This window comes from Rhinatrema bivittatum, chromosome 4, assembly GCF_901001135.1.
Source record: "Rhinatrema bivittatum chromosome 4, aRhiBiv1.1, whole genome shotgun sequence".
Classification (NCBI taxonomy): Eukaryota; Metazoa; Chordata; class Amphibia; order Gymnophiona; family Rhinatrematidae; genus Rhinatrema; species Rhinatrema bivittatum.
The window spans coordinates 210,784,911-210,802,475 of NC_042618.1; the positions used below are offsets into that span (position 1 = coordinate 210,784,911).

Sequence of the window (17,565 nt, forward strand, 5' to 3'; positions counted from 1 at the left end):
GATTGGCTCATGGAATTTTCTAAACTCTCCCCAATTGAACATTTACAGAGGTCATTTGGTTGCAGCTCACTTTCGTCTATCCTACAGACAGAACTGTTGGGATCCTCTTCTTAAATGGAAACCTATATGTTGATATCTTCATGTAAAAAGGCATGGGCAACCTTGTGTAACCACATAGGCCTCAAATGGGGAATTTCGGCTTACCTGACTATCTGTAGTAATTCACAATTTCCCACCAGGATCTGAGAATGCAGTATTTAAATAATGACAGAAAATAGGTCTTACATATGTGGACCAAATCTTTATTGAAAACCTTAATACTTTACAAAGCTTCCAAGACTTACAAGCCAAATTCCAGCTACTACAAAAAGATTTTTATGCATATTTACAATTAAGACATTATATCATAAGGCTCCTGCTAAAAAACCCCTCATTTAGAGTTAAAGGGGAAATTGGAAGAGGTGTTGCTAGGGGGCAAAACAAGGAAGGCATCATGTGCTAAATTTACGAAGTATCTAAACTATGTGGATAATCACACAGATTTCTTAGCACTTTTATTATGCTGGTCCAAATGGCAAGAGTTAGGTTTGACTATTGAAGATTTACAATTTTAGAGAATGTTATATTAAGAGAAACACAGTTCAAATTTATATGGCAAATTTACCTAGCACAAGATAGGGCATTTAAAGTAGAGCTCTGTATGACCAATATCTGTATCAAATGTGGTCAGAGAATTAATAATTTTGTCCATAGTTTTTGGAAATGGCCCAATATTTCTGCTTTCTGGAGAGATGTAGGGAAGAAAGGTTCTTCTATATTAGGTTTTTCTCTCTCAAGTAATCCAAAACTGTTGCTCTTTGGTATTTACGAGGATGATTCCACTCACTCCAAAAGCAACAGAAATTATTTCTAGACAAAGCAGGGGTAATAGCAAAGAAAACTATTTTGTCAAACTGGATTGGACAGGATACTCCATGTCTGATTCAGTGGAAAAAAGAATGATTAAATTGCTATCCTTCAAGGTTCTTACAGCAAAATCACTTACTGAAAGTCGACAAGGAGACATTTTGGATGTCTGGCAAGCTTTTATTGATAGTCTGCCTATAGTGGTTAAAAATACAAACAAAAATTATAACAAGTAAAAATGTTGTTTCTTTTGAAGAGTCTACCTCACAACAAAGGTGATATATTTCCTGGGTTTTGAATGGTGAATGAGCACTTCATGATTTGAACTGCAAGCAGCCTTCTATCTGGAGCGGACAGTCCATCCAACTTTTTATTTCTTTTGACAACAATAGGTTGGGTGTTGCTGTTGCCAAACAGACAATTTCCAATTGGCTAGTAGATTGCATCTCCTTCTGTTATGTCCAGGCAGGCCTGCATCTTGGGGGTCATGTCAAGGCTCATCAGTGACCCATTTGCGAGCAGTTCCTGTGGCGATCTGCAAGGCTGTGACATGGAGTTCTCTCCATATATTCACATCTCATTACTGTCGGGATAAGGATGGCCAGCACAACAGTAGGTTTGACCAGTCTGTTCTTAGGAACCTGTTTGAGGTGTAGAACCCAACTTTGCCATCTAGGGCCTGTTGTTTGGGTTCAGGCTGTCTCCCCCTCTGTTGCCAACACAACCGTTGTTGTGCCCATTGGCATCTGGTTGAGTGTCTATTGGTCCTCTTTTGTGTTGGGGACCAGCCTGTAGCTAGGGATTCACCCATGTGTGAGGAGTACCATCCTGCTTGTCCTCAGAGAAAGCAAAGTTGCTTACCTGTAGCAGGTGTTCTCCAAGGACAGCAGGATGTTAGGCCTCATGAAACCCGCCTACCACCCCACAGAGTTGTATTTCTCCTATTTTTTTATTTTTAATTGTAATTCTATGTTACAAGACTGGAAGAGGGCTCCTGTGTGGATGTATGGTATAAGGCATGCTGGTCATGCTCAGCATGCCTAGTCAAAGTTCTAGAAACTTTGACATAAGTTTTCTGCATTGGGGCTCCATCTGATGATGTCACCCATGTGTGAGGACTAACATCCTGCTGTCCTCTGAGAACACCTGTTACAGGTAAGCAACTCTGCTTTATGTCTTGCTCTTTCAGTGAATGAGTTCAGAGTGTGTTTCACAGTGGAGGGGTCTACAGAGACCATCAGACAAAAAAGTGAGCATGATTACACATGGCAGGGGGAGCAAGAGTAGGATAATACATTTATCTATGAGAATAGGTATAATGTACAGCAGCAAAACAGATCAGATCATACAAGAATAGGTATAAAAAGAGTAATAATAAATTGATTCAATCTTCCCAAGATGGAGGGAAAGGCGAGGCATTCCAGATTAATAGTTGTGATTCTAATAAAGGGTCTGCTTATTTACAGTAATAAATATATTTATATGGTCCAACCCACAGGATATTTCACAGTGAATATTCTTCCATCAAAATTCTAACACAGTAAAAACATCCTCCAAACATTACATCTTCAAAACACATTTCTGAGTGATTTCAAAATATCCAGCTTTTCAGTAGATTTAGAGCTAATTAAAACAGTGTTGGCTAATGCCCCTGCCTCCATGAGCTGATGGGTTTTGTTCCTTTAACCTTCTGCAAATCCAGTCACAAGGTCTTATCTGCAATTCAGCCAGTTCCCAGCAAGAAGATATTAATCACAGTTTTCTAGGCAAATGCCATCAGGATCTTTAAAGAAAGATCATTTGTAATGGCTGTACTGCATGATTCTCCTAGGAGCTTAAAAAGACCCATCTGAGGAGTAGACTGGAAAGCTGGAATTTTCCATACTGGGAAGGAACTAACCTGATGACCTTGCTACTCTTTCCCTGCCTTCTGCAATACTGCCTACAGAGCTCTAAGGGAGAGATTATTCTATTTCCGCTGCACATTTCCTATGTGCAGCGTCAACAGATAGCTTAACTCTTTTCTTATTCTAGAGGAGGCTGCATCTTCAACTCCAAGCTTTATTGAAAAGTAAAACAAGTAAGCAAGGTGTTACTGTGAATAAAGTGGAGAAAAGTACCCAAAGCAGTCCGGAACACAGAAAAATAGACCAGATCTAACTGATAATGCAAAGAAAAAATACCCAGGCACTCCTGCTTCCAAGTCAGAGGTTAATCTTTCAGAGTCAGCTGCACTGAATACAACAGAAGCAGGGAACATGCAGGCTGATCACCAACTAGCAGTATAACAGTAAACAAAAGAACTTTCTTCAGAATAAACGCAGAAGCACAGCAAACAGAAATGTTTGCTGTGTGAGCAGGCCAATGTGAAAGCAGGACAACAGTGAATAAACTGAAAAATACCTGTGGAGACAGTACAGTGACCTCTAGTTGCTTTACAGGGTCTGTTAAACTGGTTGGCAACAGTTTAAAGGAATAAAGTGATATTATTAAAACAGGGTCCTCTGTTCTTAATGAGTCAACTGGTTATCCTGCAACGTTAGTCTGTCGGCTAATGTAGTGGTCCCAAAAGATTGTCATTCATTGCCAGTGAAGGATGTTATATGTCATATGCAGCTTCTCATTTTTTCCTATATTGACTATTGCAATTCTCTTTTACTTGGATTATCTTCATCTACAACTCGACCACTTCAGATATTCTCGAACTCAGCAGCTAGAATCTTAATGGGTACCAAGAAACAAGACCATATCACTCCAGTGTTAATATCCCTGTATTGGCTTCCAATAAAATTTAGAATAGAATATAAAATCCTAACAATCATTCATAAAATCATGTACGGAGAACAAACAGACTGGCTTAACGCGGCAATTAAAATACATATACCCCAAAGGAATTTACAATCTGCTAATAAAGACCTTCTATCTAATCCTTCAGTACGACCCGCACAGCTCACGCAAGTAAGGGAACATGCAATATCCCTTGCAGGTCCAGAGATTTGGAACACACTCCCCACAGAAACACGGCTACAATCAAACCTAAAGATATTTAAGAAAGAAATCAAAACTTAGCTCTTTATCAAGGCTTTTAACTATTCCAATTAAACCAATCACATGCACTAATCTGTTATTTTATGTTTATGTCTCAATGTATCAAGATTCAATTTGTTTTAGTAAACACACCAACCATTTCCGCATGCTGCCTGAAGTTCCAATCAAGAATTTGAATGTATTTTATTATTTTTACTGTTTTATTTTTATTGTATTAATATCTTATGTTATTTTATTGCATTTTTTACTTTAACTTTTATTTTAATTTACTGTAATTTTGTTATTTATTACTATTGTAAACCATTATGATGGCTACACTGAATGATGGTATATAAAATCAGTTAATAAATAAATAAATAAATAAAATAAATAAATAAGGTGCTTTGCCAAGAGCTAGATTTTAAATCTTAGGTGGAACTCCTAATGGTCCTGACAGTGTCAATCAGCTTGTCATTTTGTACATGTGTTTGGCTCAGTCAGGACACTGTACTAAGTCCACTTGTGTGTCATGTAATTGTGTCAGAATTCTAAAAAAGAGCTGGTTATTTTTCCATTCAATAAATCCAACCAACAAACAAAGGAAAAAATGAAATATTTAACTGTGCTCACAAAGAATTTTTCAAAATATATTTGTAGTGATAGATTGACCGTATCGGCAAGCCTGGCGACGCACACCCTTAATTATTTTGACGGGAACCGTCCGGACTTCTCATCATTTACGGTCAAAAGATTTATCACATTAGTTAAGAACATAAGAACATAAGAAAATGCCATACTGGGTCAGACCAAGGGTCCATCAAGCCCAGCATCCTGTTTCCAACAGTGGCCAATCCAGGCCATAAGAACCTGGCAAGTACCCAAAAACTAAGTCTATTCCATGTAACCATTGCTAATGGCAGTGGCTATTCTCTAAGTGAACTTAATAGCAGGTAATGGACTTCTCCTCCAAGAACTTATCCAATCCTTTTTTAAACACAGCTATACTAACTGTTTTTGCTTATATTTTTGTCAATTTTGCATTTTTGCATTTTTAATATTTTAATATATCCAAGGCAATTATTTAGTGTGTCCAAGGGACAAGGAGAATAGGCTCGACACCCGGCCGATGTTTCGCTTCTGCTTCTTCAGGAGCGTTGCGTTTACTTAATTATAGTATCTCCCGTCAGTTTTTTTTAGAACTCTATTTCACCGGGAGCATACTGAAACAATTCTTGCCCGCCAAATTTATTTTCAAAAGCGGTTTCTTCTCATGCAATTTTTGCCCGCCAAATTTATTTCCAAAGGCGGTCTCTTCTCAAATTAATTGCCCAGAAGTATCCTGTTATGGAAAAGAACTTCTTTAAAACATATTCTTACAATATAACTTATTCAATGTAACTTATCTTAGCGTGGTGAACACTGCCGAACCTTCATCATGGACGTTCACCGTCTCGACTCGCTTCCAAAACTGCAGGAAACAGCAACCACATTGACGCAAAATGAGCGCTTAAGAACAAGCAATGGACCAATCAAAAAAAGGCAGTGGCAATCAATCAAATGAAAGAGGCAGCATCAATGACGTCATTTAGTGATCAGCTTTAGATCTCAATTCAAAGGAAACGTTCAATTCTTGTTCCCCATTCAGCCCCTTTGGTTGTAATGTGTCAAGAATGTTTATCCATTTCTGCTCAGCTTGCATTAGTTTTCTGTTAAGATCCCCCCACACCAATGTGGTAGTATCTGCTGTATCACACATACTTTCAGATCTTCAAATACATGCTCTTTGGTTAGACAGTGAGGAACTAAAGGAGCATTCATACGTTTAGTATTTAGACTGGATCGATGTTCAATCATTCTCACTTTTAATTGTCTCATGGTTTTGCCCACGTACAACATTTGACATGGACAAATGATAACATAAATGACACCTATAGATGTACAAGTGGTGTTCTGTCGCAACACAATGGTCAATGGAGGATCTTGTAATGTTAGCTGTGTATTGTCCATCATGATATTACATACTGAGCATTTGCCACAGGGTTGATGTCTCCCTGGACCATCTTTCAATCGTATGGGTGATGAATCCGAGTGTACAAGTTGATCCCTAAGACTAGGTCCTTTGGTGTAAGTATATCTCGGGCGATCTCCAAATTCACCATAATTCTGGAGAATATGCCAATTTTGAAAAATTGTCTCTTTAGTCACAGATGCCATCGGGGTGAAGGGGATCACACATGTAAGAGTATTTTCATTATTTTGATCTTGTTGTGGTGGCAGAAATAGCCATTCTCTGTTTACGTATTTAGCTCTCTGAAAAGCCCGTCTAACACAAGGTAATGGATATCCCCTTTCTGCAAAACGTCCACTTAATTCAGCCGCATGTAATTGATAATCAGTCTGGGTTGAGCACAATCTCCGAATTTTCAGAAACTGGCTAGTCAGTAAATTTTCTTTTAACCCTCGAGGATGTGCACTAGTGAAATGCAAAAAAGTGTTATTGCTTACAGGTTTGCGATATAATGATGTCTGAAAACCATCTTGGATCTTATGAACTGAAATGTCCAAAAAATTAATGGTTTCAAAATCAAATACTGCCGAAAAATGTAAACATGGATTACAATTGTTCAACCATCGTGTGAATTCAATAAATTGACTATGTGTGCCTTGCCACAAAATAAATATGTCGTCAACATAACGCTTCCAGGTGACAATATTTGTAAAAAATGGTTGGGAAGCAGTAATCCATTTTTGTTCAAAAACCCCCATATATAAGTTTGCCAGATCGGGGGCCATGGAGGCCCCCCATTGCAGTTCCACAAATTTGTTGGTAATAACATCTTTCATATGCAAAAAATTTTTTAGTTAAGGCAATCCTTAGAATAGATGTCAAAAAATCAGATGGTATACGTTGGGGTCGAGTCTTTTGTCAAAGTATGATTGAGCAATTGTTATCATCTCTTGTTGCGGAATCACTGTGTAAAGAGATTCAACATCCAACGTGGCTAGAGCCAAATGGCTTGTATCACAATGTATTTCTTCCAGAAAACTGATCATTTGCTGCGAATCCCTGATGTATGAGGGTAATGCTGTTACACAAGGTGCTAAAAAATGGTCCACAAACTTAGAAAGCGGTTCAAGGAGGGATCCTCTGCTCCACACAATCGGCCTTCCCGGTGGATCCACTAACCTTTTGTGTATTTTGGGTAACAAATACAGTACAGGTACAACTGGATGTTTTTTCATCAAAAAACGCGCTTCTTTTGTGGTTAGAAAACCTTTTTTCTCTCCTTCTTCAACAAGTTTTTGAATTTCCTCAGAGGTTTCCTTAACTAATATACATTGTAATGGGTCTCATACCATATGAGTTCCATGTGCTTTCTTTTGCTTTTTTTGCTGGGGTTTCTGATTGCTACATCAGCAGTGCATGTAAATGTTATTTACATGTTCTAAGTGATACGTTTATCTCACAAACTTGTGAGTTTGGAGGGCCAAGGGAGGGGAAGGGCAGCGCCGGGGGGGGGGGGGGGGGGGCAGGTAGGAGGTGCACAAATGTGTAAAGTTCGTCTAGGGTGCCTAATACCCTTGCATCAACCCTGACTGCTAACACACAAAATAAGCACATAAATTGTTTACTATAGCTCTTGACAGGAACTAAACTGAATGAGCTAAAAGTATTCATTACATTTAACTCCTGTTCATGGCCCTAATATAGAGCACAATAATGACTAATAAGGACATTAATATACTATGTACTTGTTTAATCTGGTCACGTATATTAAAATTGAAAGCATCTGCATATGTGCTAAGTACTAGAGCATGCATTTTCATGCACATTGCAGCTTTGTTCATTGCACATTTAATTGACATGCACTTAGTTAGTAGTATGTACTCATTTCCTCGGGGGAGGGGTGGCATCTTTAAAGTGTGATTGATGAATGCTATATTGAACCATGGATGAATGCATTCAAAAGCAAGGGTGACGCTGAAATGACTTCAGACAATTCCAGTAGTTGTGGTTCCAATTGGTTTGACTTTTATTTACGAAAAAAGAATGTTTACAAGCTGCTCCACAGGAACAGTTCAGTTTTATTCTGTGCTGAGCAAGTGGGTCAGTTTCACAGTTCTATTTCAGAGATCAAATATCCCTCCCTTTTTAGATAAGTTTCCTACTGAAAGAATATCGAAACGTGCTGCTTCTCCCAGCCTTCCTGAGCTAATAAAACTTAGCATTTACTTTCCAGTCCAAACTGTCTCCTGCTAATGGTTTTGACTTGGAGCTTCAGGTTCATGATTTCCAGTTCAATAGTAAAATCATTGTTTCAACTCACTTCACCTTCAGATATGTTACTTAAAGCTCTAGGAACTTAAAGCATGTGGTTTCTCCCTAATTAACCTAAGAAAAGAATGTTCTAACTCATTCACTACAGAATGGTTCCCTTTTAAGCAGGTACTCCACTGTGACCTTTCCGTTTCAGAAGTACCATAAAATAGGTATAGTATTAAAACAATAGAAAATAAAGACCTGCCATTTTGAGTAGGCCCAGTGGACGACTAAGCTTTTGAACAGGTCTCCAGAGAATGGAGTAAGGATGTTTAAAAATTTGGATCTAGTTAAGTTGCCATAGAATCAGGAGGTCTCAACTGGCTGGTTCGAGTTAGGCCGCTATTTTAAATAGGTCTTCGGGCTGTGGGGTGGAAGGCCTTAATCGTTTTGGCTCAGGTTATTATTGGAGGTGGTTTGAGAGATTGGTTTACTTTTTGTTGTTTTTATTAATTGTATTGTTTATGATTGTAATGTGCTAGTTGCATGGCTTTTAGGGTAACCTACTTTGAGTTTCCCAAATCGAAAGGTGAGAAACACAAAATGAATAAATAAAAAAATCCTTGTTACATGTTTGTTAGGAGGACCCCTTTTACTTACTGTTCCAATTAGGGATGTACATTCAAAAAAATGTTTTCTTTCTTTGTTTTCTGTATTTTTTTTGTTTTTCATTTTGTTTACTATTTGTTTCATTTACTTGAAACAAATTGCACATCAAAGCAAAAAAAAAAAAACCCAAATAGAAAAGAAAACATGAAAGGAAAGGAAGGGGCAGAGTTCTTCTCCTCTTCCCTGCTAAACCCTCAAGCATTACCAAAATAAAATAATTAAAACCCCAGGCCTTCCTTAACCCCCCCCCCCCCACACACACACACACACTTTTCCTGTCCCTATGTTAACCTATCCATGTGGTCATAGAAGTCAAAATGGAGCAGTAGGCTGATACCATTTTGAAAATGAGACCCAATGGGGCAGGAGCAATTGTGATTGCTCTGGTCCCATGTCAAATTTTATGAACCCCACAGATGAGATAAGATGGGTATAGGGACGGTGCACAGGTGGGGTCATTTTTTTATTTTGATGATGGCTGTGCTTTGGTGGATTTGGCAGTGGCAGGCTGCATTCCAAAACTTAATGGAGAATCCAAAAATCTAATGAATTTTGTTGTTTCTCTTTTCATAGAAACGCTATGGCAGAAAAAGATCATATGACTTATCTAGTTTGTCCATCCACATTAACTATTCAGCTCTATAATCTCTACCATTCCCAAATAGATCCTCTAAGCTTATCCCATGCTTTCTTGAATTGAAATACTGTTCTTGTCTCCACCACCTCCATGGGGAGTCTGCACCATGTCTCCACTACCATCTCTATAAAGAAATATTTTCTTAGATTGTCCTACCCTCTTTTACCTGCATTCCATGACACTTCATTCTAGAGCCTCCTTTTCTTTGAAAGAGTCTCATTTCCTTTGTATAGATGTATTTAAATGTCTATTATATCTCCCCTATCCCACATTTCCTCAAGACTACACATGTTTAGCTCTTTGTCAGTCCCCATATGCTTTAGAATGGAGGAATGGATGTCACACTGATCATTTTAGTAGCCACCCTCTGGCCCAAGTCCATCCTGTTTACATCCTTTTGAAGGTGTGGTCTCCAGAGTTGTACACAGCATTCCAAATGAGATCATACCAGTGACTTATACAGGGGCAACAGTACCTCCTTTTTTCTGCTGACCATTCCTCTCTATGCACCCAAGCATCCTTCTAGCGTTTGCCATTACATTATCCACCTGTCTGGTCACTTTACGATCATCTGACATATGATCACCAGCAGATCCCACACTTCTTTCATGCTTAGAAGAATTTCATCCCCATATTCAGGCCAATGCAATATGGGTGCGTAAAAAACGAGCACTCAGTGCTGAGTACCCGCTTTCCTAATGTGCACCCAGCCACTTCTTCTGGGCGCGTGATCCAATATTTAAATTAGGGGTCACACTGAGAAGGAAGCAATAGAGAAATTGTGCATCCCTAGAGTTTCGGCATTGTGCTGTCAGTGTGGGTTAGGGAAACATACGCTCAATACTGCTACCAGCATAATATGCACGCACAAGATACATGACCTCAACCATTTATCTTATGCATGTATATTAGGCACCCAGAATTTTTTTTCAAGACTTTTTTTTTTTTTAATCTGGATCTGCTCTCTGTGGTTCCTCCTACTTATTATCCCAACTATACTAAGAGGAGGAATTGCAGAAAGCAGGATTTTTTTTTGTTTTTTTCCAGTGAGCCCTTGAGCGCAGTAGACCCTTACGCCAGCCCTGGGCTGGCGTAAAATTTGCCGCATTGCAATGGGTTCAATGGGTGCATTGGCCGCGTAGGGAATTTTTTGAATCGTAGGGATTAGCTAAAAGCCTCATCTACATGCACTTTACATGTGATGAGCACTATTGGCTTCGCGGTGGTTTGGATGTGCGTTTTGGATGCACAATCCCAGTATTGCATCAAGGGTTATAGATGCATGACTAAAACGCATGTCCAATCACATGCAAAGCCGTGCGCTCAGCTTACCGCACTATATTGCATCGGCCTGATTGTACCTGTCCCTTGGATTTTTGCAGCCCAAATGCATGATTATGTTTTTTAGCATTAAATCTTAGCTGCCAGACTCTAGACCATTCCTTGAGTTTTACTAGTTTTCTCTTCATGGTTTCCACACCTTCCTGGCTATCTACCCTATTGCAGGTTTTGGTATCACATGCTGCATCCTTGAGCTGATGCCTGCAGCACGCTGCTAGTAACACCCCCTCCTTGAAGTGAGCTCTATTCAACTAATTTCTAACCCATTCAGTCACTTGAGGGTCCATACAAAGGGCGCTGAATTTATTTATGTCACCTAAGTGGAACCGTGTCAAAGGACTTACTGAAATCCAAGTACACTTCATCTAGCGCTCTACTCTGATCCAACTTTCTGGTCACCCAATAAAATATATTGTTCAGAATTGTCTGACAAAGACATACCTCAGGTAATACCATGCTACTTTGGATCTTGCAATCCACTAGAGTCCAGAAACTGCATTATATTTTAGCGATGATTCCATTAATTTGCCTACCACAGAGGTCACTTTAACTGGCCTACAGTTCCTAGTCTCCTCCTTCGTCTTTTGTGAATAAGACCAACATCCACCTGTTTAAAAATACTCCCAACTCTAAAGAAGCATTGAAAAGGTCAGCCAGCTGAGCTGCCACAATTTGTCTAAGTTCCTTAATATCCTCGGAGGTGTATCCTCTCCAGCCACACTGCTTTACCTACAGCTCGCTCCTCATGAACATACTTTTCTGAAAATCATTTGAGGTTTACTTCACTTCCAATCCTCTTTGTATTTGTTTTATATGGTCCTGCTCTTAGCTCTTCCAGAGTGAAAACCAAACAGACTTATTTGTTAAGAAATTTCACTTTTTACTCATTCGCCTCTACATATTCCTTCCTTTCATCACTGAGTCACTTTTCCACTTCCACCTTTTGAAACTACACACAACAAAACAAAGTGCTTGGTTGCATTTTTCATGTTCCGTCCCCGATTCTGTTTGCCCTCGCTGACTGTGAACTCTCATGCCGTTAGGTAGGATGCCATGCTCCTCCCAGGAGCTCAGGGCTTCAACTAGGAGACTGCAATTTATTTTCTCTCTAGCTGTTCTTTCAGTGGATTCTATCTTTTTTTTTTTGTTTCATTCGCTGCTGCTGTTCACACACGCTGTTTAGCATGCCAGACTCCACCGCGCTGAACACATTTCTTAAAGTGGAAACCCACAAAATCTATTAGTGCTCAAAACATAGGGGTTCGTGCGTTGGAGCATACCTTATGGCACAGGGGCCACACAAGTACTTAGGCTCCTCTGATGCACATAGGCCCCGCTGTTGATAACATTCATATTTCCAGCAAAGCTACCCATAAAAAGCTTTGCTTCTGGCTCCTAAAGCCAGGAGTGTGGTTTTACTTTGACCCTTTCTGATACGGATTTCTTTCTTAATGTTTTGCTGCTGCAGGTTTGTTGAGAATTCCATCAACCAAGCAGAAATGGAAGAATTTCTACCTCATGCTCCCGAGTCAAGAAAGACACACTTTACAGATGTAAGTCGGGATTAATAATGGAAGCATATTAAGAGGTAATCGTGATTGGTGCCGACTGAAGAATGCTTGAGGTGACACAAGGGATACTGGCCGCAGTACACCAGAGGCGTCGTTTAGGATCTTGCTTCACCACAAAATGCAGTGCAATCCTCCTCCATCAGTTATAGAACTGAATATTTCTAGAGTTGCTAAGCCGCTGTCTTCTGATAAAGGAGCTGGTGAATGGCAGGGATTTTAAACCAGCAATCCACCATCCCTTAGCTTTCCATGAACAAAATCATGTCATTTCTTCCCACTCCTTATCCCACCTCTCCCCCCCCCCCCCCCCATCAAATCTGGTGAATTCATTCCCTTCCCCTGGTCAGTGCCCACCCTATTTCAATCCCAAAGTTGAGCTTCATGGATCCTAGTGGTGAGCTCTGATGCTGCTGTCAGGGAACACCAGCAGCGCCGGTACTCCTGACAATGACTGAGGGTGAGGGATGTAAGCCATTGCGTATTCACAGTCTTCACAGAGGCCCCACCATTCCCCCCCCCCCTCATATGAGTTTCCTTACAAGCAGGAAAACCATGAGGAGAGAAGGGCGGAGCTGCCACAGGGGCTCTGACTGCACAGTGGTTTACATTCCTTACACTCAGTCACTGAAAGAAAACTGGTGCAGGGTGTCAGATGTTGCACCTAGCACTCCTGCAGCACCACCTGAGGGTGAGGGCTTCTATTATACAGTTTTCTGAACACACGCTATAAAGCTTGTTCCAACTTCCCTGCATGGCGAGAGCAGCAGCAGGACTCACTTGCTAACCAAAGAGCCCAGCTTCATGAATGAGAGGAGGTGATTGTGGGGAGGAAGGAGTAGAGGCATGGGGGATGGGACTGTGAGGGGCACCTTAGGATGGACAGAGAGTGAAGCTGTTTGGTTGAGGTGAGGAGGTGCGAGAGGATTTGTCCTAAGTTGGCAACCCCGAATACTGGACAGGTTTTTTTGTTTTGTTTTTTTCATGAAAATAGTATTTTATAGATGGAAAAAGTTTAGCAAAGAGCAACTAAATTAGGAACGCGGGATATTTCACTCAGGAAGAATAATTAGGTGACTGGTTATGGCTGAAGCCAAGGCAACTGACAAGAAATCAGTTTACAGACGAACCCAGAAAAGTACATGGAACAACAGCAGAGCAGGTCCAGTAAATAGGATTAAGCAGCACAGGCTTTACGTGGCAAAAACATACATTTTACATCTGGGCCTAATCCTGGTCGCCAGAAGGCATAATTAGCCTAAAACTGAAGCCCCTAAACTTAGCATGGCTTTACCCAGGGCAAGTCTTGCCTCACAAATCTGCTTCACTTTTTTGAAGGAGTTAATAAACATGTGGATAAAGGTGAACCGGTAGATATAGTATACTTGGATTTTCAGAAGGCGTTTGACAAAGTTCCTCATGAGAGGCTTCTAGGAAAAGTAAAAAGTCATGGGATAGGTGGCGATGTCCTTTCGTGGATTGCAAACTGGCTAAAAGACAGGAAACAGAGAGTAGGATTAAATGGGCAATTTTCTCAGTGGAAGGGAGTGGACAGTGGAGAACCTCAGGGTTCTGTGTTGGGACCCTTACTGTTCAATATATTTATAAATGATCTGGAAAGAAATACGACGAGTGAGATAATCAAATTTGCAGATGACACAAAATTGTGCAGAGTAGTTAAATCACAAGCAGATTGTGATAAATTGCAGGAAGACCTTGTGAGACTGGAAAATTGGGCATCCAAATGGCAGATGAAATTTAATGTGGATAAGTGCAAGGTGATGCATATAGGGAAAAATAACCCATGCTATAATTACACGATGTTGGGTTCCATATTAGGTGCTACAACCCAAGAAAGAGATCTAGGTGTCATAGTGGATAACACATTGAAATCGTCGGTTCAGTGTGCTGCAGCAGTCAAAAAAGCAAACAGAATGTTGGGAATTATTAGAAAAGGAATGATGAATAAAACGGAAAATGTCATAATGCCTCTGTATCACTCCATGGTGAGACCGCACCTTGAATACTGTGTACAATTCTGGTCGCCGCATCTCAAAAAAGATATAATTGCGATGGAGAAGGTACAGAGAAGGGCTACCAAAATGATAAGGGGAATGGAACAACTCCCCTATGAGGAAAGACTAAAGAGGTTAGGACTTTTCAGCTTGGAGAAGAGACGACTGAGGGGGGATATGATAGAGGTGTTTAAAATCATGAGAGGTCTAGAACGGGTAGATGTGAATCGGTTATTTACTCTTTCGGATAGTAGAAGGACTAGGGGACACTCCATGAAGTTAGCATGGGGCACATTTAAAACTAATCGGAGAAAGTTCTTTTTTACTCAACGCACAATTAAACTCTGGAATTTGTTGCCAGAGAATGTGGTTCGTGCAGTTAGTATAGCTGTGTTTAAAAAAGGATTGGATAAGTTCTTGGAGGAGAAGTCCATTACCTGCTATTAAGTTCACTTAGAGAATAGCCACTGCCATTAGCAATGGTTACATGGAATAGACTTAGTTTTTGGGTACTTGCCAGGTTCTTATGGCCTGGATTGGCCACTGTTGGAAACAGGATGCTGGGCTTGATGGACCCTTGGTCTGACCCAGTATGGCATTTTCTTATGTTCTTATGTTCTTAGCTGCCCACCCTTGGAAATCAGAGGATCCTCTCCCACCCAGTGCAACATGGATTTAATTGCTCACCTTTGCCATATCCGAGCTCAAGACAAGCTACAATTCCGGTATTGTAGTGATTTCCCTGCCCAAGAGAACTTACAACCTAAGCTGTACCTGAGGCAATGAAGGGCGAAGTGACTTGCCCAGCATCACAAAGAGGATCTGTGGAAGAAGCGGGATTTGAACCCTGGCATCCCTGGTTCTCACTAAGGTCCCACTAGGTTACTCCTCCACCTGTGGGGGAGGGTAAAAGGCCAGGGGAATGGGGTCTGTGACCTTTGCCTTCCCACGGATAGCAACCGCTCCAAACACCCCCTCCCAGCCATAATCAAAAACTGTGTGTGTGCAGGGGGTGGCAGAGGTCACAGCTCCATCTTCTGGCATTTTCCCATCTCTTCCACAGGTAAATCGAGCTATGCTAGGGGGCGCCACCTGCCCTCTGGCACCCACAAGTTTAAGGGCCTGATTCATCAAGGTATTTTCTGATAGACACAGAATGGGAGAAATGCCTTAGCGAATCCTGAAATTGTTATGCTGGAGGGAGCTGCAAGCTCCCTAGCATCCTCCTTAAAAATGTTGAGAAGTCCCCCTTCCCACATGTCCAAAGCCACAATCGTGTGTGCGCTGCTGACACGCCCCCCTCCCTCCTATCTGCCTGAATTAAAAATCAGTGGGGGGAGAGACTTCCCCATTCCCCACCAAAAGGATCCAAAGCCTAGGCAGGAGAACACAAACCTTGCTTCTCCCCGATAAATATCCAAGTCTTGCTCTAACCTCAACGATGGTGTCAAAGCAACAAGATGCAACCAAGGAGGATTGTAAGCTTGTGTTTTCTTGGCATCCAACATTGCTCTGACTGCACAATTGTGGCTTTAAGCAGTGGGAAGGAGGGATGTGAGAGGAGGACCGTCAAACTCCTCCCAGGACTGGATTTGTCAATGAACACACTGGGACTGTGCTTAGGGCGGCAGAAATCTGGGGGCAGCAGGCTGGCTGGAGAAGTTCTGCCTTCCAGCTGTGTCTCACCGAGCAGAGAACTCACTGAGTCTCACTGAGCAGAGAACGGCCCTCTGCTCGCTGATCCGGCCCCTCCCCTCCCTGACAGTTTGCAGGGTACAGGGTGGAGAAGGGCTGAGCCTTGAGCAGACGGAGCAAAGAGGAGGGTCATTTTGAGGAGGTCAGAGTGGTCTGAGTGGTGACCACTAGGAGGGGGTGAGGAGAGAAGCTGGGGGATGAGAGACATAATCGACTGGGGATGTGTCTGTTTGTGAGAGAGGAACAGGGGCAGTGTTTTAAGTGTGTGAGAAAAGATTAGTGCTGGATGTGTGAATGCCAGATTAGGTGGGAGGTTAGAAAGGGGATATAAAGGAGGACCAGGAATGAAGCACGGTAGGGACACTGGCCAATCTCCCTCCCCCAAACTGCAATTCAGATCCTCTCTCCCTTGATCTCAGATTCTATCCCCCAATTTTGCCTCCCTTTCTTCATACCTCTCCCTTCTTCCAAGATCTTGGATCACGCCCCCAACCCCCTCCTACTCCCCTCTCCCCTTCCTCAATCCCTCCCTCTTCCTCCTCTTCCCCCATCCTAGATTCCTGATCTTCCCCATCTCCCATCCTCTCCACCCCTAGCCCTCGCCTCTCCTTCCCCCCATCCCCAGTCCTCTCACCTTCTTTTCACTCCATTTCTGGTCCTTCTCCCCATCCTTGATCCTCTCATCATCTCCTCTCCCAGTGCTTGAGCTCTCCTTCCTGTACTGATATTTGAAATCCTTTTTCCTAACCCAATAAAAAGAAAATAAATTATGCAGACACAAACAAGGTTGGAAAACTACTTTACTTTATTTCTAAAATGCAAGGTGCTGCAGAAATGTCTAATTCTTTTCCATAGACTCTACCTCGAGTTGCTGCAGAAAACTTTAGACCCTCTGCTCTCTGTTGTCCAACCTTACTTGAGGGAGAAGAGATGGCTGAGGGGGGGGATATGATAGAGGTGTTTAAAATCATGAGAGGTCTAGAACGGGTAAATGTGAATCAGTTATTTATTCTTTTGGATAATAGAAGGACTAGGGGGCACTCCATGAAGTTAACATGTGGCACATTTACAACTAATCGGAGAAAGTTCTTTTTCACTCGACGCACAATTAAACTCTGGAATTTGTTGCCACAGTATGTGGTTAGTGCAGTTAGTGTAGCTGTGTTTAAAAAAGGATTGGATAAGTTCTTGAAGGAGAAGTCCCTGTTATTAATTAAGTTAACTTGGAAAATAGCTACTGCTATTACTAGCAACAGTAGCATGGAATAGACTAAGTTTTTGGGTACTTGCCAGGTTCTTATGGTCTGGATTGGCCACTGTTGGAAACAGGATACTGGGCTTGATGGACCCTTGGTCTCACCCAGTATGGCATGTTCTTATGAAGTGATAGCACCTACAGTGCATAGGGGTAGCAAAATCCTAAATCCATCACTAGCCCCTCCCAAC

At 41.4% G+C, this 17,565-nt stretch overlaps 1 protein-coding gene across 3 annotated transcripts in view; it reads left to right on the forward strand.

The window, feature by feature from the left end:
* LOC115090486 (sodium-coupled neutral amino acid transporter 3-like) overlaps nt 1–17,565 on the forward strand; it is a 328,123-nt gene that overhangs the window by 110,882 nt on the left and 199,676 nt on the right. For 2 of the 3 annotated variants that reach the window (XM_029599646.1, XM_029599647.1), the window contains exon 3: nt 12,310–12,394. In XM_029599646.1, coding sequence (XP_029455506.1) covers nt 12,310–12,394 — 85 coding nt within the window. Of the gene's footprint in view, nt 1–12,309; nt 12,430–17,565 lie in introns of those variants that run through there. The other variant, XM_029599648.1, reaches the window with a different exon arrangement.